This window comes from Marmota marmota, unplaced genomic scaffold (assembly GCF_001458135.2).
Source record: "Marmota marmota marmota unplaced genomic scaffold, marMar, whole genome shotgun sequence".
Classification (NCBI taxonomy): Eukaryota; Metazoa; Chordata; class Mammalia; order Rodentia; family Sciuridae; genus Marmota; species Marmota marmota.
This window is the reverse complement of record NW_026000174.1, coordinates 66,156,007-66,176,022: the sequence shown is the minus strand read 5'-3', so window position 1 is coordinate 66,176,022 and position 20,016 is coordinate 66,156,007. Positions and strand designations below refer to the sequence as shown.

The 20,016-nt window shown below is 37.7% G+C and overlaps 1 protein-coding gene across 3 annotated transcripts in view; it reads right to left on the bottom strand.

Annotated features, from left to right (window-relative positions):
• Window positions 1–20,016, bottom strand: part of Rtn3 (reticulon 3) — a 68,194-nt gene that overhangs the window by 38,378 nt on the left and 9,800 nt on the right. The window contains exons 2-3 of one of the 3 annotated variants that reach the window (XM_048789046.1): window positions 13,985–14,041; window positions 78–2,384 (exon numbers count right to left, since the gene is read on the bottom strand). The exons of 1 other annotated variant lie outside the window; for it this stretch is intronic. In XM_048789046.1, the coding sequence (XP_048645003.1) occupies window positions 78–2,384; window positions 13,985–14,041 (2,364 nt within the window). The remainder of the gene's footprint in view (window positions 1–77; window positions 2,385–13,984; window positions 14,042–20,016) is intronic. One more of the 3 variants, XM_048789047.1, reaches the window with a different exon arrangement.

Sequence of the window (20,016 nt, the reverse complement as noted above, 5' to 3'; positions counted from 1 at the left end):
CTAAGAAAAGGCACTCTGATAAGTAATCAATCACAGCTGAATTAATCACATGCAATATTTCTAATATAAATGGTTACCTGAGAAGTCTGTCAGAAGTCTTGGTAGGACATGCTTGTTTACCAGTTCAGTCTTGCTAAGGCTGGAAATAATATCTACCCTAGTTTCTTTGATAATAGTGGGCTTTTTGGAAATCCCAAGATCAGAGCCAGTCTTAACATCTGTATGTTCTAGGATGTCATCTGATCTCTGTGGCCAAGGTTCTGGAGCAAATGTCTGCTTGAGTCTTTCTTCAGAAGGAGATTCTTCACCCTGCACAGAAGGTAGCTCCTCACCCTGCCTTTCACCTAACTCTTTCAGGGCTCTGATTGTGAGCTGCTCCTGTTCTAAGTCAAGAGATACCACTGGAGTCCCACAGGTAGTAAAAACATCCAGAAAGTCACTTCCATTTGTTTCTTTGCATTTTGCACTGTTTTTGCTTGAACTATTTGACTCACTCTCAGATGAGACTTCTACAGGAGAAGCTGGCTTCTGTGACAATGCTTCAGAATCAGTTCCTTCCTCTTTACCTAGTATTCCTTTCTCTCTGGTTTCTGTTAAGGCTGCCATCAAGTCCTCTGGGGAGGAATCATCTATGTCTCTAATATGATTTCCATATAATGACTCCAACGTGGCAGAAGCTGTCACATTTAATGAGAATTCTGTCTCACTAAAAACATTTGGAGGTGTTGTTGAAGGAAGTTTTGGGTTCTCAGTTGTAATGGGCTTTTCAGGAGCACCTTCACTCACAGCACTGGACTCTCTTACATCTTCCAACACAACATTCATACCAGGTATTGGTGAACACACTGCCTCACCAACTGGTCTCCTTCCAAGACTACCAGACTGAGTTTGATGTGGCTCCCTGACCAGCTCTTCAGTGCTTTTAGATGTTGTACTTTCTACCTTACAACCGGGAGTCTCTTTGATTTCATTTGTTCTTACAACAGCATTTGGAACAGAGAAAGGTTTTTCAGTGTGAATCCTATTTTCAAATGATCTCTCTGCTGTGATGTCCTCTATTACTGTGTCATCAGACTCACCAGAACTATCTGCCTCTGTGATTTCTTCTGGCACAGAGATCTGCCAGTTTGTTTCATCCTTCAGGATGTCATCAGGTAAAACCACTTTCACTGTGGCCACTCCAGAACCCAAAGAGACATGTTTCTCACATGGAGATCCAGGCAACTCTGGAAGTATGTCATCTTGTTTCTGTTTATCACCTTGTACACCTTTGACATTGACTTCTTTTGTGGAAATGAGATGGTCACTTACAGGTTTTCCAATGATAGCATTTTCTTGTGGGAGAGATGTGTCTTCCCAATCACCTGTGATTTTGGTGATAGATGTGCTCTCATTGATAGAACATGCAGGAATTTTCTGGTAAGTGTTTGTCCTAAGATTTACTACTGGGATTTCTGAATGATATTCACTCCTGTCAAGTCCTGCACTTTTTGTGGGGTAGTCAGAAGATTTATCAGTCTGTTGTTTCAGTTGGGGAACCAAGTCCCAAGTCAATATTTCATTAGTAAAGTTATGTATATCATTCACACATCTAGACACCTCTTCCAATGCTGCAGTTGTGTGTGAAAACTGTCTAGTGAGTAATGCAGAGGATGGGTAACGCCCTGTCTCTCTATTTCTCAGTGGAAACACTTTGTCATTAGTCTCTGACATGTCTGCAGATGATTCTATATCAGTGTACACTGCCCAGCCACCCAAATCATTTGCGCTCTCCTTATATGAATCTTTAAATTCTCTGTCAAATGCTGCTTTGTCAATAATTACTTCAAATGGTGATTCAGGGGAATCTTTTTCTATAATACCACCACCTGAAACTTCAGAGGGGGACAAGGAATATGTTTTAGTGCCTTCTTCATTAGACTGCTCAGTGGGTAGTTTCTGGGCAACTGGCAAAGTGAACCTGTCATCAACATCCAATGCAGTTTTATCCTCCCTATTCAGTACCTGATTTGAGTTCTTGGACTGTTGATCTTTATTTATTTGCTCTTCTACTTGACAGGCTTCCTTTAGGAGAAAAGCAGGACGCTCTGGGAAACTGGCTGGAATGGAAGGTTGATTACAAGGAACTCTTCCTGCTGCAAGAGAAACTGGAGAGTCTGCTCTGTCTTTGCAGGTCCCCTGAGGCTTTTCCATCTTTTTCATATGTAGTAGAAGAGCCAAGTGATCTTTTCCTTCTTTGGCTATAACAGGCTGGCTGCCTAACACTTTATTTTTTTCTCCTTGTAGTGTTGCAGGGTCAGAGTTAAGTGTTTCAGAGGATGAAAGAAAGGAGGAAGTCATAATTTCTGAAGGTGGCTCATCAGAGCAAAGAGAGCTCAATTCCACTATGGTCAAAATTTGAAAGAAAAAAATTGTTTACCAGGTACAATCACACATTAGCTAGTCAGGCCAAGCAGCATGCTTTTTATTTTTAAATTATACACAAACACACACATATACACACACGGGGTGTGTGTGTGTGTACATATATATTTATACAAACACACACAAATATGTAACAAAGCAATGATCAACAGTTATCTTACAAGACATGCATAAAATTGCCAACATGGAAACAGGAAAGCCATAACATGCTAAAAACTGCAAATGACAAAAAATTTCCACAACAAAAAATTTTTAATTAGTTTACTTTTCCCCCTGCAAAAGTGAAACATAAAGAAGGGTGATAGTATTGGAAAATTTGGGGTAGTTTTTTTCTTTTTGTGGGTTACACAACAGAAGCAACACAATCAATACAAAACAAATACCTTAATGCTCTGAAGCACTGAAATACTTAAAAAAAAAAAATCTTTATTTTACTTATTTTTATGTGGTGCTGAGGATCAAACCCAGTGTCTCATAGCTGCGAGGCAAGCACTCTACCACTGAGCCACAACCCCAGCCCCTGAAATACTTTTATGTGTAAGCTGAACAATTTAAAATCACACCGCCTCTATAAATCCACTGTTACATTCCCACAATCTGAGAAGGAAAAAAGAATGGTCAGAGTTCCTTTTTTTTGGTACCGAAGATTGAACCCAGGGGCATTTAACCACTGGACCACATATCCTCATCCCTTTTTTGTATTTTATTTAGAGACAGGGTCTTGCCGAGTTGCTAAGTAGCAGTGTCATGCCAAGTTGCTGAAGCTGGCTTTGAACTCGAAATCCTCCTGCCTCAGCCTCCCAAATCACTGGGATTACAGGCATGTGCCACCGTGCCCATCCTCATATTTCTTTTTGATCTTTAAGAGAGATAGCATCCCTTTCCTGAACCTGAAAATGAGATTAAAATTATTCTATTCTACCCCCAAGAAAGCTCTGTCCTGTGTATGAATGGCTTGCTCCCAAATCTCTTGTACCAACTTGCCATTTTAAGCAAAATTCAACAGTGCCAATTGGTTTCTTTGGTTAAGACAGAGTTAACTCCATCCAGAATTCCTTTTAAAATAAAAGTGGTGTATTGGAGAATGAAACTGACCAAGTTATACTGTTTTACTGTGTGCATGTACAAATCCTACTATTATGTATAATTGTAAAATGCACCAATAAGGGGCTGGGGATGTGGCTCAAGCGGTAGCGTGCTCGCCTGGCATGCGTGCGGCCCGGGTTCGATCCTCAGCACCACATACAAACAAAGATGTTGTGTCCACCAAAAACTAAAAAATAAATATTAAAATTCTCTCTCTCTCTCTTAAGAATGCATTATTTCTATTATTGGTGCATTTTTTAACAGTTATTAATACCACTAGCCATTAATTTACCACATTGTTTCCTAACTTTCAAATCTAGCAAGTTTTTATTTCAGAAAAAGATAAAAACAACCATCGCAAGGGAAGGCACTGTCTGTCTTTCATGCACTCTGTTATATATGTTATATAACCGGAGCTGGAACAAAGTAGGTCTTAGATAAACAATTCCAAATAAATGAATTAAAGATTCAGCATATGAAATCTAAGTAGGCTCAGAACAGCAATGCCTTGAGCATGAATGAAGAATTGGGAAAACGTCAAAGAGAAATTCTTTTGGGTGACCATTATTTAGCTAATGTTCTCTTTTTCATGTGAGAACCCGAATAATCATATTAGATAAAAGCAAAGTTCTGACCTCAAACTTATTAAATTGAAAATAAATCTTACAATAAATAAATTCTACTACTATAAAAATGTTTCCAAATGCTATATAGAGTTCCCTTACTTTGACATATCACTGATATTTGATGAAACAGGACCTGAGCTATGGCTCAGATCAATAGCTTTAGAATGATAAATAGCTCAGTAAAACTATAATCTGGGTATTAGAAAAAAGAGTCTTTATAGATGAAAAATTGCTGAACTTTGGTTGTAAAACTGTACTGCTAGGACAGAAAATATTTGAAGTAAATTATAATTCAGATTTAGTTCTAATGTAAGAAACACAGTCCCAATATTTAGCATGACAGGATTAAGAGTATACGATAAATGAAGCCCAGCATTGTGCATTAAAAAGTCCCAAAAGCTGAAGTTTTAAGTATTATCAACCACATTTAAATCAGAAATATTCTGAAAACTGGGTCATAAATTATTATTGGGGGACTGGGGTTGTGGCTCAGAGGAAGAGCGCTCGCCTACCATGCGTGAGGTAGGCATTGAACTGTCATCTTACAGGGTCTGAGTTGTGGCTCAGGAGTAGAGCACTTGCCTGGCACTGGGTTCGATTCTCAGCAGCACATACAAATAAATAAAATAAAGATCCATTGACAACTAAAAAATATTTTTAAAAAAAGGAGAGGGAAGGAAAGTAATAAGCAGAATCACTGGGTTCAATCCTCAGCACCACATAAAAATAAAAAAGATATTGCATCTACCTATAACTAAAAAATAAATATTTTTAACAAATTGTTTTTGGATGTCATGGTCATTGTTTCTATCAGAAAACATTCATGGACCAAATCAGGGTTAAAGTAAAACTGCCTAGGAGTCCTCCCTTCAGACAGGAATGAAACTTTGAGGTGAGCAAAACTGATTCTACCCTACAGGGGTGGCTCAACTTATATGTTTTACAGAAATGGAAATTTCAGATGAACTGTCATCTTACAGATGAAAGTAAGAAAAGTAAATTAGTTATAATCCAACAAGTATTTATTGAGTGCCCACCATGTACTAGACAATGTTTTAGTGACTGCCTTTAAAACAGTGAACAAAACAGGAAAAAACAAAAACAAAACCTTGCATTTATGGAATTAAAAAGTGGGGAGGAGGGGCTGGGATTATGGCTCAGTGGTAGAGCATTTGCCTGGCACTAGGTTTGATTCTCAGCAGCACATACAAATAAATAAAATAAAGATCCATTGACAACTAAAAAATATTCTTAAAAAAACGAGAGGGAAGGAAAGTCATAAGCCGAATCACTAAGCAAAATAATGTCAGTGGCAGTGGTAGCAGTGCACCATGAAATGAAAATGAAATGGCACTGAAATGAATGCTGATAAAAGAATGCATCATTACTAGAAAAATAAAAAGACACGGTAAAAATGTTCTGTGCTCTGGTAGGACACAAACTTGTCAGTTTATCAATTCTTGCTTTTCTCCTATCTTCCTTGAACTCTAGCACTCCAAAAGTTATGAATTAGGTGTAGAACAAGGTAAAAACTGCAAGGTTAGGTCAGAAGAAGCCCTATTTTCAGAGTACCAATGAGTCCATTACTGAGTACCATAACTGCCTGAACAACATCAAACAGTTTATTAAATATTCTTAAAAATGACTTCTATATGCAAAAATAATTTATTTTATTTTACAAAAATAATTTAAATCATGTTCCTTAATAATGATTTCCTATCTTACTGTTTGGGGTAGATAATGTTTTTTCTTCTCCCCCCACCCCTGTACTAGGTATTAAACCCAAGGGTGCTCTATCACTGAGTTACAACCCCAGCCCTGATTTTTGTTTTAAGAGAGGGTCTTGCAAAGTTGCTGAGGCTGGTCTCAAACTTAAAAAAAAAGAAATTAAGTTGTAGGTGGACACAATATCTTTGTTTGTTTATTTTTATGAGGTGCTGAGGAACCCGGTGTCTCACATGTACAAGGCAAGCACTCTACCACTAAGCTACAACCCCAGCCCTAGTCTCAAACTTTTGATACTCCTGCCTCAGCCTCCCAAGTCCCTGGAATTACAGGTGAATGCCACCATGCCCAGCTAGGATAGTGTTTTCTGAGGGCAACCCTGGATGGTAAACAGAGTTCAATGCTGCATTCATTCCTTAGCGATTGTGAGATACAGGTGTAAATTCTCATTACACCCAGATTTTCCCACATGTAGCCAAAGAAGGTAACATCTCCATTTATGTTTTAATTTTAATGATCTTGTTTAGAATTTCAGCAAATGAAAAGAAATTCTTTTGGCTGGCTGAAACCCCAACAAACTTGGACACAGCTGACTTGTACCAAGACAAAGGAAAAAACTGGACTGGAAGTAAAAAGTTTATAAAAACACAAAAACATTAAGCAGAACAAAGACTAGAATCTAATAAGCCTTTTAAAACCACTCCTAAACCAAGATTCTTTCAGTTAGTCAGTATGGCCCTTAGTGGTCATTGGTGCTGTCCAAGTCAGCACCTGGAAAAATAGCAGAAAACCCTGAGAAACCTGAGGGTTATTAGTTTTTCAAATTCTATACACTATACAACTCCTTGGTGAAAACATTTTGGATTACTTTATGTCTCAGAAAATGTATATTACTTTTCCTGTATTTCAAAATATTTACTGTGGGCTGGGGTGTAGCTCAGTAGAAGAGTGCTTACCTAACATGCATGAGGCTTTGAGTTCCTCTAGCATTACACACACACACACACACACACACACACACAGCACTTCACATGCACTCAACAAACCACCAAAAAAGTCTCATTATGAACATTTCCTAAATGAGTTATTTGTGACAGTGGGATTTAATGTTTATATCATATATATCTAATAGATTTATGATGTTGGCAGTCATAATCTAAATTTCTCTACCATTCCCAAGTAAAAAATTCTCATTAAAAGATAAAAAATCCTTTCATCACACTTATTGTCTGGCACTGGGTAAGTTGTTTAGTTTTACTTTTAAAAAAAATGGGGTTATTAAATCACCTAATTTTAGAATTGCTATCAGAAGTAAATCAGTTAATACATGTTAGGAACAGTATCAACAGCTGGGCCCAGAGGTACAGGTTTATAAATCCAGCTACTTAGGAGGCTGAGGCAGGAGGATTCCAAGGTTCAAGGTCAGCCTGGGCAGGATCCACTCTCAAAAACAAAACAAGGTGCATGCTTAAAATCCCAGTGACTCAGGAGGCTGAGGCCCTAACCAATTTAGCAAGCCTGTCTCAAAAAAATAAAAAGGCAGGGATGTGGCTCTGTGGTTAAGTGCCCCTGGGTTCAATCCCCAGTAACAAAACAAAAACAGTATCATGCATTTAGTTAACCCCCATAAATGTCCCAAACACCACATACTACCCCCCCCCAAAAAAAATCTTTCCAAAGACTCCAGACCTTATACTTTTTTATTAGGGGGAGAAAAAAATGTATATTGTTGAATCATAACTACCTGTATCTGGCATATAATACAGAAATTCTCACTCATATTTTCACTCCTATCATTCACAAATAAAATAAATATACATATTTTTGTACTGGGGATTGAACCCAGGGATACTCTACCACTGAGCAACATTCCCAGTTCTTTTGATTTTTTTGAGACAGGGTCTAAGTTGCAAAGGCTGACCTCAGCTTGCACTCTTCCTACTTCAGCCACCTGAGTCACTGGGATTACAGGTGTGCACCACCATTCCTAGAAAGTTAAATAATTTGGGGTTGTATCCATTTCAAAATTTTGGGTGACACAACTTCTGAATCAGCTGGTACAAACCAAATGCCTTTGGCATCCCAAGTTCTCTTAGATCCCATGTGGACAAGTTAACCTATGAGAAATTCTAAGCCAGGTCATCACCAAGTCAAAGTATGTTTTTAGTTCAATGTGCAAGTAGCTGCACAATTTAACAAGATAATACAAACAGCCTTTTGCCCAAACCTTTAGCATCCCGTAAATCTTTAGGACAACTATCAGTATTTACTGGGCTTTATCTCTGACTTACTAACCCAGAATCCTGGAGGAGTTTAGAGCTCATCACCCAGGTCACTGCTTTCTTCCATTGGACTAGTTTTAGAACAGTGGAAAGATCAGCCCCAATACTTTATTCTTCCAAAATCCTACAGAAAGAGGCTGCCACTCCTCATCATAGATGGTCTTGTCCAGGAGCACAACTTAGAGGTAGCAGGGGAAGGAGCAGGGCCAATTCTTCTGTGCCTGTTTTAAACACTTGTAGAGGGTGGGGTGTGACTCAGTGGTAGAGCACTTACCTACATGCAGCAGGCCCTAGGTTTCATCCCCAGCACCCACACACAAAACACAATAAAACAAAAAAACTACAAAAACTAATTTTAACATACATTCTAAATTTTGATTGAAATAAGGCAAAAGTTCCATTTGACTAGAAAATCTGGTTTGGGAATTGAATAATACTTTTCAATTTTCTGCCTGGAGTATTTTTATCTTAAAGAACAAGGGAAGTTAAAAACATTATGAAAAAAAACTTCTAAGTGAATACCATGTACATATCAAGTTGAGCTGAAAAACATTCTTCAGTATTGCTTACTTTATACTTTAAAACATTTTCTCTTTACTTTTTCCCCACACTGTCTCTCCAATGAGTAGTGTTTCTAATTTAATTACTGCAAACAATTTGATCTAGAAATAAGCAATAATGAATTTTATTTATTTTTATTATTTTTTAAATTTTTTAGTTATAGGTGGACACAATACCTTTATTTTATTTTTATATGGTGCTGAGGATCGAACCCAGTGCCTCATGTATGCTAGGCGAGCATTCTACCACTGAGCCACAACCCCAGCCCCAATAATGAATTCTAGATGTTATATCAAAGAATTTTTCCTAAAAAGAATCAAGAGCTTATAGAATAGTTACCACCTGGTTACTATACCCTCCCTTAGAAAATTAATTTTTCCCCCTTTGGTACCAGAAATTGAACCTATGGGTACTTAACCACTGAGCCACATTCCCTGGCCCTCTTTCATTTTTTACTTTGAGACACGGTCTCACTAAGTCGCTTAAGGGCCTCACTGAGTTGCTGAGGCTGGCTTTAAACTTGGGATCCTCCTGCATCAGCCTCCCAAGCTTCAAGCAGCTGAGATTACAGGTGTGTGCACATCTGGCAGAAAATTTATTCCTTCAAATTAAAAGGAAACCATAATGTGAAAAAAACCACCCTAATCAGTGAGGAAATGGTGCCACTGTTACTTTTTCACATAAATACTATGCATATTCATACAAAGGAGGCTTGAAATATTCAGGTATAGGATTTCCTACACATGAATTTTCTCATTTTCACAAAACAAGAAGACAAATCACCGTGCAAAACAGTATCAGCAACTTTCAGCCACAGCATCAAAATAGGAAGTTAGCCAGCAGACACTTTGCAGCCAAGCTAGGTCCTAAACAAAAAGACTCTTTTAAAGTACAAAGAAAAATGTTTTGCTTAAAATTTTTTAAAAAGGCTGTAACTGGCAAAATTTTTTCCTCAATGCTTGCCCCGAAGTTCAGTATGTAACTTCCTATTCTAGATGCCTACTTCATTAGTCAAAGAGAATGTAACATTCATCATTGTAAATATGCTTTGCAATTCTGAATACGCTTTCCAATTCTGAATGATGGATGGATTCTCTTTCCAATCTTATTTTCACCTACTTAAAATGTTTCTAAAGAAAATCAAAGTACTTTCCAGCCTCCACTTTTTCCCAAAGATTTCAAAGTTGAAACCAAATTTCAGTTTTTGTGTCTGATAGAAGGAGCACATTCTGCAGATGACAGCTATATTACTAATAGCAAGGATATGGTCAAAACAGTAATTTCTGCTTTTTTTTTTTTTTTTGCTTTCATAATCTTGGGGACAGGGCACTGGGGATTGAACCCAGGGGTGCTCTGCCACTAAGCCATATCCCCAGACCTTTCTGAGACTACGTTACTGACTAAATTGCTGAGGCTGGCAAATTTGCCAACCTCCTGCCTCAGCCTCTCCAGTTGCTGGGATTACAGGCATGCGCCACTGCGCCCAGTTTTGCTCTCATAATTTTAACACCAACTTCAAAATTACGTCTTTAAAAAAAACCTCCAAACCCTAAGATACAGTCAGTTAACTTGACCATCTGTATCACAGGCAGAAGATATAAGCATGAATTTGAGTCCTTAATCTGTCACTTGCTTGCTGTGTGACCTCGAGCAAGTCACTTCACCATTTTAAACCCCAGTTCCCTCAACTGGTAAGAGTCAGTACTTTTCCTCCACAAAATTGGCCGTGAGGATTAAATGAGAAGATTTGCATGAAGTACTAAGCATAGCAAAAACTTAAAAATTAGTCACATACAAGACATCTGTCAATATCTTTATATCTTTTTATAAGTATAGGAAATTATTAAAAATTTACTCCCCTGTTTTGAAACTCTCAGGGATTAGGCTGAAATTTACAATGCTTAATGGAAAAGCAAGACTATAAGGACCTACTCGGGAGGCACAACTTATTTAGGAAGGACCTCATTAAATTCATTAAATTTTTGTATATGCACATCCTTGAAACCCAATTAATGATAAATATGTACTTGAGGATTAAAAATGCAAGTCATTTTTAAATCTACAAATGTTCCATTTAATTATTGCTTTATATTGTTTAATATATAAAAATATATAGGGTATGGTTTTCCCTAGGCTAAATGGCTAAAGAATATAAAAAAGATTAGTTGGGTTAGCGCTAATTACAAACTTAAAGGTGCAACCTGGTGATGGCATTCACTCTGAAAGACCTTTGTAGGACTAGATAGGCCCTAGTACCTCAGCCCCCTCCCTCCCTCCCTCCCTGGGGTTTTAATACACCTAAGCAAGTACACCAATAATTTCCTCTTCCCTTATTTTTATTAATGCAGATTAGAAGCTCCTAGTCTTGACTACCCTAGGATATACCTAATTATCTGTCAAGGCATCTCTGCAAACAATTTAACAGGCTGACCCATAGATGGCCAATGAAATACAGCCCTATCAGGCTGATTTTCCATCATGTGTTTCTGCAGGAGAAAATGTTATTAAGAGAGACTAGAGGGCTGCGGTTGTGGCTCAGTGGTAGAGCGCTCACCTTACACGTGCGAGGCCCTGGGTTCGATCCTCAGCACCACATAAAAATAAACACATAAAACAAAGGTATTGTGCCCAACTACAACTAAAAAATAAATATTAAAGAGAGAGACAGACAGACAGACAAGAGCTGGGCATGGTGGCTCAGGAGGCGGAGGCAGGAAGATTGGGAGTTCAAAGCCAGCCTCAGCAATTTAGTGAGGCGCTAAGCAACTCAGTGAGACACTGTCTCTAAATAAAATCAAATTAGGGCTGGGGATATGGCTCAGTGGCCAAGTGCCCCTGAGTTCAATCCCTGGTGTGTACACACACACACACACACAACCCCTGTTTCTGATGAGGGGCAGAATCAGTCTTTGGGACAGGAGTCCCCTATGTTTCTCCTTCGTTAGCAAAGTAATAAACCTTCTTTTACCTCTTTCTCAACAAACAAACAAACAAAAAACACCCCCCCACACACACAAAAGAGACTAGATGGGAATGCTTTTAAGAATGCAGCAGTTTTAACCACCACTTTACAATAACACTATCCTGAAAATAAATTTCTGGAAGCAAAAAAGGAAGAACAATAATTGTATGCTCTTATACAAACACTAATATGCACCATAAAACTGAAGCCTACCTAAATATTGTTATGCAGTACTGGGGATTGAACCCAGGGCCTCCCACATTCTAGTCAGTGTTCTACTACTGAGCTATATCTTCAGTCCTTTTGATTTTATTGTGAGACGGTCTAAATTGACCAGGCTGGCCTTCAACTTGCCATCCTCTTTCTTGCCTTAGCCTATAGGAAGCTGGGATTACAGGTGTGGGCCACCATGACCAGGACTAAATCTTAGTTTTTAATCAGAAAAGTTCTTAAAACAAAACAAAACAAACAAACAAACAACAAAAAAAAAAAACCTCCATTCTACTTGAGATCATGCGTAATTTTTGTTAAGAGATTCAATTGTCTTTTTCTCTTTTTGCACTGGGGACTGAACCCAGGAGGCTTTTCCCACTGAGTTATATCTACAGACCTTTTTAATTTTGAGACAGGGTCTCCCTAAATTGTTGAGACTGGCCTCAAACTTGTGACCCTCCTGCCTCAGCCTATAGAGTTGCTGTAATTACAGGCCTGCACCACTGCAGCCAGCTTAAATTTTTAAAGTTATGCAGTCTAAATATTTCACACATTGGGTATGTTGTGTATAAGTTGCACTGTTCACTATTTAGGATATTAACTATCCCATTTCTGTATGAAAAAAGTGACATAAAACTATAATGTATTTTTAAGGATCTGAAATACAAAAGTAGAAATGTGGTTATTTTTTCAATGTATACTATGGTTTTCCCATAGTAGAATAATGTAATAACAATTTACCTAAATTACTAAATTTCTCATGAGGAAAAAAAATCCTTAAAAATATAAATCTGATCAAGTTCCAAATGTCAAGAACGAGAACTACTTTATGTTTTAGTTATTTTGTAATGTTTACAAAATCTCTACCTTTTAATGTAAATATGTTAATTTCAAAGGTCATGATTTCATACACAACTTACCTAAATTCACATAATTAGGGACATTATAAAGGTTTGGGGGTGTGTTAATGTTATCTGTTTGAATTGCAAGTAACGAACTATCTATAATTTTTCCTAAGAAGACTAGATAAGACAAAAATTTAACAAGTGTAGGTTTTATCCCATTATATTTTTTTTCTTATAAGGTCAAAGTCTTCGTAATAAATCAACATCTAGACTTTACAGTTAGAGAATTCTAGTTGGGACAATAAACTGTTTATACAGGGTTTTTTAGATCTGTCTAGTGATTTTAATTACTTTTCCTTTTTTTTTTTTTAAGATTTTTCCACTGACCTATATTTTGGAATCTAGTTCAACTGTACAAATGGAATAGCACTTTATTACTGGAACAAAGCAAGGAAGCAGTGTTCTCTTTCTCTCTCAGGTTCTCGTGGTAGCTACTCCTAAAAACTTTGATACCCTTCCTCACAGACTGACAGATAAAGGGAGGAAAAAAAGCCATGGCTTAAATCTCTAGGACAAGAAGTCTTAATTGCCAAAAGTCAACTGACTTGTTCAATTTGGAACTAGCCTAGCTCTTGGGACAAATCCCAGAGAAATTCAGATTATGATACTCTAGTTGTTGGCATATTTGTAGGTCACACATATTTGTAGGCACACTTTTAAATTATTTTCTAAAGTCACTACTCTTTCTAAACAAGTTACATAAATAGAAATAAAAAAACTAAATGTATTCTGGGGTGGAGTGTTTTCTGAGCCACAAATTCCACAGTCAAGTTTTCAATTTTTAGGAAATATTCAAAATTACATCTAAACTTATGCTGTGTTCAGTGGTCCACCCACCCTCATTCTATCTTATCAATCTTTACAGGAAACCCATTGACAACTGTTAAATAGAAAATAGAAAGGACTGGCTTGTAATTAGTTTTGTTTGTTTGTGGTACTGGGCATTGAACCCAGGAGCATTCTACCTGTCATTTTTTAATTCTGAGATGGGGTCTCACTAAGTTGATTAGGTTGGCCAAGAATTTGTGATCCTCCCGCCTCAGCCTCCCAAGTTGCTGGGATTTACCACCATGCCCAGCTATAATAATTTTCATATAGGAATGTGGGGGCAATAGAAGACTTGTGCCTCTTATCCCCAGTTACAGCCTCTTTCTCAACATTTTTCTTTTATTAATGAACAAAAAAAGTTTACAGACTTGCCTTTAGAGGTCGAAAATAGAGATACAGGCTGAGAGGAAGAGGAAGAAACAAAGGAATCTGAAAGAAAATATACAGTATGAGAATAACAACCTCACAAAGGAATTTTCATTTTAACTTTTTTTTTTTTGGGGGGTCAAGCATCATAATTTCATTGGGTTTAGCAAAGGCGAAAATCCAAATCTTTATTTTCAGTTACTAATTCCACTCACCTGCTAGTGATTTATTTCCAAGATGCATTTCTAAAAGTCAATCTTTTAAAGACAAACATTATCACATTCAAAGAAAAGAGGAACTTCCAGCATTTTAGAACAACCACAACCTCAAGAGCAGATGGTGCCCCTCTGTTGCTCTGCATGGAGAGGGAAAGTAGGTATTGTTTTTTTCTTTTTTTCTGGTACTAGAGAATGAACCCAGGGGCACTTTTACCACTGAGCTACATCCCCAGGCCTTTTTGATTTTTATTTTTGAGACAGGGTCTTGCTAAGTTGCTGAGGGTCTCACTAAATTGCTGAGGCTGGCCTCAAGCTTGGGAGTCTCCTGCCTCAGTCTCCTTAGTTGCTAGGATTACAGGCATGCACCACTGCACACTTTTTATTTTGAGACAGGGTTTTGCTGAATTATTCAGGCTGACCTTAAACCTGTGATCCACCTGCCTCAGCCTCCAGAGTGTCTGGGACTACAGGTGAGTGGCTGGAATCACAGGCGTGTATCACCACTCCTGGCTGAAGGAAAGGAGGTATCTGAATACTAATTAACTATCTGCTTTTAACTATTTTCACTTGTATTTTAAGGTATCAGTTACTAATAGAAACATGTGAAACATCTAATTGGCAAATATGCAAAGTCAACCCTCAATACCTATAACAAAAACCCACAATCCAATAGAAAAACATGAGAAGTTATACTCCTTTAATTTGGCAACAGAAGTCAAAATTTAAAATACACATATCCTCCCCACTTCCTCATTTCAAGCACATATTCTTTTAACTCAGCAATTATACTTCTAGGAATCCATCCTACAGACTTGTTTGTATACATATACAAGAACATGTGTGTGAATATTTATTCATAAGAGCACTAGGTATAAGTACAAAAAATAATCTCTATGACTACCAACAGAAGACTAGTTAGAAAGTTAAACCTAGCCAAGGAACAGTATCACATGCCTGTAATTCCAGCTATTTGGGAAGCTGTAGATCTTAAATTCTTAAATTCTAGACCAGCTCGGGCAACTTACGAGGGCCATCTCAAAACTAAACTTTTAAAAAATGATCAGGAATGTAGCTCAGTGGAAAAGTAATTAAGTACAAAGTTCTGGGTTCAATCCTTAGTACAGGACGGGTGGAGAATAAAGAAAAAAAGAGAAAGAACGAACAAGTTACAGCTATACATGTTGATATAGTCTGTATTTTACATTTAGAAAGCAAAGCAAAGTGCAACAGTGAATTCAGTGTGACCCCATGTGGTCAATGAAAACAAAAGGGAGCCAGGTGGATTGGGAGGCTGAGGCAAGAGGATCATGAGTTCAAAGCCAGCATCAGCAAAAGCAAGGCCCTAAGCAACTCAGTGAGTCAGCGTCTCTAAATAAAATATAAAAATGGGCAGGGGATGTGGCTCAGTAGTTGAGTGCCTCTGAGTTCAATCCCCGGTAACCCTTCCACCCCATCCCAAGGGACTAATGTAAGGGATTGGAACATCTGGGATAGGAGGGAGATTTGTTTTTCAATATAATCTTTGGCTCTTAAGAAAACATGACCCTTTCAATAAAAATGGAAAGAAAAACTCCAAATATGCCCCTAAATATATGGCACTTTATATATTAACTCCCTTTTTTTTTCTTTTTGGTATCACGGATTGAACCCAGGGGCACTTAACCACTGAGTCACATCCCCAGCCATTTTTATGTTTTATTTAGAGACAGGGTCTTGCTAAATTTGCTGGGGCTAGCTTTGAACTCATGATCCTCCTGCCCCAACCTCCTTAGTGGCTGGGATTACAGGCATAAAACACCATGCCCATTTACCTCCCTTTTTTTCTTTGCAATTACAAAAAACTTTTTCACAAATACTAGAAACATACTTAAAACTAGCCAGGTCAAACATCTGTAAACCCAGCAATTTGAGGGGCTGAGGCAGGAGGATTGCAAGTTCAAGGCTAGCCTAAGTAATTAGCAAGACCCTGTCTCAAATAAAAACATAAAAAAGACTGAGGCTATATCTCAGCAGTAGAGCTCCCTGGATTCAATCCTCAGCACCAAAGTTTAAAAAAGTAAATAAAGAAAAAAAGAAAAGAGAAAAAATACTCAAAAATAGAAGACTGGTTTCTTTAAGGACTGAGCCAGAGCTGTATCTATAAGTATTAATTTAGTAAAACTATTCAGTAGTAATGGATACAGAGAATATTAACATCGAGGCAGAATTTAGTGGCTATCAAGCAGTAACTCAACAACTAGAGATCAGAATTTAAAAATTCACTGCTTTTAAGTTATCTTAAAATGAAGCATAACATTTATGTTAAAAAGCAGTCCTTTTCTTCTTAAAAAGAAGTACATTTACCCCTCTAATGTTTCCAGATGAGTTCATTTCCATATGCATTTACTATCAACATTAAATCTCCACCAACTAATGAGTTTAACAAACTCAAAAAACAAAAAACTGAACAAACCTGAAAAACCAAATGCTTTAGGTAACCAATGCCAAGAAAGATCCTACGAACTTGCCAGCTGTCTACCTTTGCACTTCCACCTAAACACCTCCTCCTAATGGAAAATTTCAACATGCCAATTTTTATGCACAGCCTCTGTTCTGATAGAGAACACAGATAATCAGTAGTTTGTACCAACATGTCATGAGATTTCTAACTTACAAAATCACACAGGGAAGTAACTTCAGAAGGGTGATCTTAATCCTGAAATGCTAATAATGAAATCGTTTTCTATAAGCAGCTAAAGCCAGGCACTGCAAAATATTGCTCAAAAGTAGCTGAAAAAGAAATATAAACCGGTAAGACTATGATGATTATGGGAACACAGCAGAGGCAGCCACTAGGGTAAAATTAAGATTGCTTCAGAAGACGTGGTAACCTTGGTCTTAAAGGACATTCAGCAGGTGAACGAGGCAAAGGAAGACATTCTGGAGACAGAACTGGCCACATTCCAAATGGCTTTAAGTGTCATCTAATGAAATCTGGATTACATCCTTTGTGCAGTGAGAAATCACTAAATGTCTTTAGGTAAAGAAATGACATGATAGCATGTTTTAAAAAGAACTAAGCATGAACTGAACTAAAAAATGACTGCATAAACTTGTCAAGAGATGTTGACTTAAGCTAAAATTGTGAGGATGGGAATGAGGGGGCAGATTTGACAAGAAAGAATGGACAGGACCTGGAATCATCTGACTGGAAGCTGGAGACTGGAGAAGTAACAAAGAGGGACTAAAAGAAATGCCACTAGAATGATTGCCTTATATTATCAATTTTCAATAAAAGAGAAGTTAAGGCAGATTAAAGTGAAAACAGTTGAATGGGCAGTTCAACAAGGGGGATGGTCTCAGGAGATTACTGGATAAAGGCTGCAGATAGGTATCTGGGAGTTAACATTTATGTGATCATTGACACCACTGGAATGAGATTTGCCTCGGGAGAATAAGAGAAGTTAGGAGTTTATGGTTTGGATTTGAATGTCCCCCAAAGGCTTGGTCCCCAGCTGTTGGTACTACTGGGATGTGAGGGAAACTTTAGGAGGTCAGTCACTGGGTGCATGCCCTTAAAGTGTATATATCTTATCCCTGGCTTTTTTCTTTCTCTCTGCCACTGGGTGAGCAACTTGCTCTGCCAAGCCCATGATGTTCTGCCTCACCACAGGCCCAGAAACAATGAAGCCAAGTACATGTAAAACCTCTGAATCTGTGAGCCAAATTAAAATTTTCCTCCTCTAAGTTGATTTTCTCAGTATTTTGTCATAGTAACAAAAAGCTAACTAACACACAAAGGAATCTTAAGATACACCAATATTTAAAGGGGAATAAGAAAGAAGGTGAAGGAGACCAAAATGAACTGATACAGGAGGAAAATGGTGTCACTTGGAGAATGCTTTAAAGAGTAGCTAGCAGAGGCGAAGATACTGAATGGTCAAATTAAGACAATTTTAAAAAGAGTCACATGAATTAAGCAATCAGGCAATTTGGCATCGATAACTCTATAGTTAGAGTGACTAAGGGGTGGGCGCAAACACTGAGACTGGGGAATAAATGAAAGTTTAAAAATCACCAATAGGGCTTGGTATGGTGGTGTACATGCCTGTAATCCCAGTGACTACGGGAGGCTGACATAGGAGGATCCCAAGTTCAAGACCAGCCTCAGCAACTTAGTCTCAATCCTGTCTCAAAGTAAAACATTTAAAAAGAGAAAAAAGCGTTAGGAATATGGCTCAGTAGTTAAGTGCCCCTGGGTTCAATCCCTGTTACCAAAACCAAAAAAACAGCCAAAGGGCCAGGGCCATGTGCACTGGCATACACCTATAATCTCAGCTATTTGGAAGAGTTAAGCTCCACCTCCTTGAGAAAGGAGAATCTATATAAACTGGCAGGTTGGTATTTATTTATTTATTTATTTATTTATTTATTTATTTATAGTTAACATAATTACTAAAAGATAGACTACTTGGTAATGTTTTTAGTTCTCTAGAAACAATAAAACTAGATATGATTTATTATTCAATTAAATAAATTCAATTTATTTGTTGTCAGAAATAAATGACAACCTGATTGGAACACCTCAGGGTTAAGAAGCATCTTACATATCTTTCATATAGCACAGAGTCCAATGGCCAGCATACAGTGGACACAGAATGGAGGCATGAACATTCACAGATGCTAAAATTTAGCTTGTTATTTCACAATAGACTCTGGGCAGTGACTAGACATTAGTTCTACTACTGTAGCAATTACTAACGCAATAGATCCCTCTGGCATAAGTCAAAATGGTGCTCACAACCAACAGGTCCACTCTTCTGTTACAACACTAAAAAAAAGTTGGACATTTTTCTCTGTACCACTTGTTTGGAGTGAACGTATATGCATCTAACAGGAATAACAAACAGAACTCTTGTTGCAAAGAAACAAAATTAGAAAGTCTGATAGAAACAAAATGGATTGTGTAAATGGGAAATAGGTTACAAAATATTTTAACACTCCAACCTCATTTTTTTTTTTCAACCTTGTTTTTTTTAATTGGTGCTGGGGTGAACCCAGGGCCCCTGCGCTTGGGCCCTCCTGCTGAGCTAACCTCCAGCTCCTCATCCCAAACTCTTGAGTCCTCATTTGCTTCTAGGAATGTTTTCCCCCTTTCCAAATATGTCTAAGGTGTATCAAATCAGATCCTTATTTTGTTAGGAATAAAACTGAAATTCAAGTTAATTTTAACATATTTTTAAATTCTAGCATATCAGACTGGCCTAACCATTAAGTCCTTAGGGGAGGTAAGTCTCCAATATGACAATCCAAACAACCATGAAAAGATGTTTTCTGTATTAAAGATGTTTATAGAGGGGCTGGTAGTGTAGTTCAATGACAGAATGCCTGCCTAGCATGCATAAGACCCTGGGTTCAATCCCCACACCACCAACAAAAAAAGACTGGTGCATACCTGTAACCCCAGCGACTTGGGAGGGCGAGGCAGGAGAACCTCAAGTTCAAAGCCAGCCTCAGCAACTTAGTGAGGCCCTAAGTACCTTACCAGCCAGACCCTGTCTGTGGCTCAGTAGTAAAGCACCCCTGAGTTCATTCAACCCCTAATTCAAAACAAGCAAACAAAAAATCAATCTTCAATCTTAAAAGACAGACATATTTATTAACAAGAAAACTCTCTTCTCAGCACTTAGCTGGATACATTAATTCTTTAAGGTCTTAAGGAAATTGTGAACTAAAAGCTTTTATGCAAAATTTATTTTTCAAAAACTAAATGTTCTTTTTTTTAACTTTTAAAAAATTTGTTCTTTTTAGATATACATAACAGTAGAGTGTATTTTGACA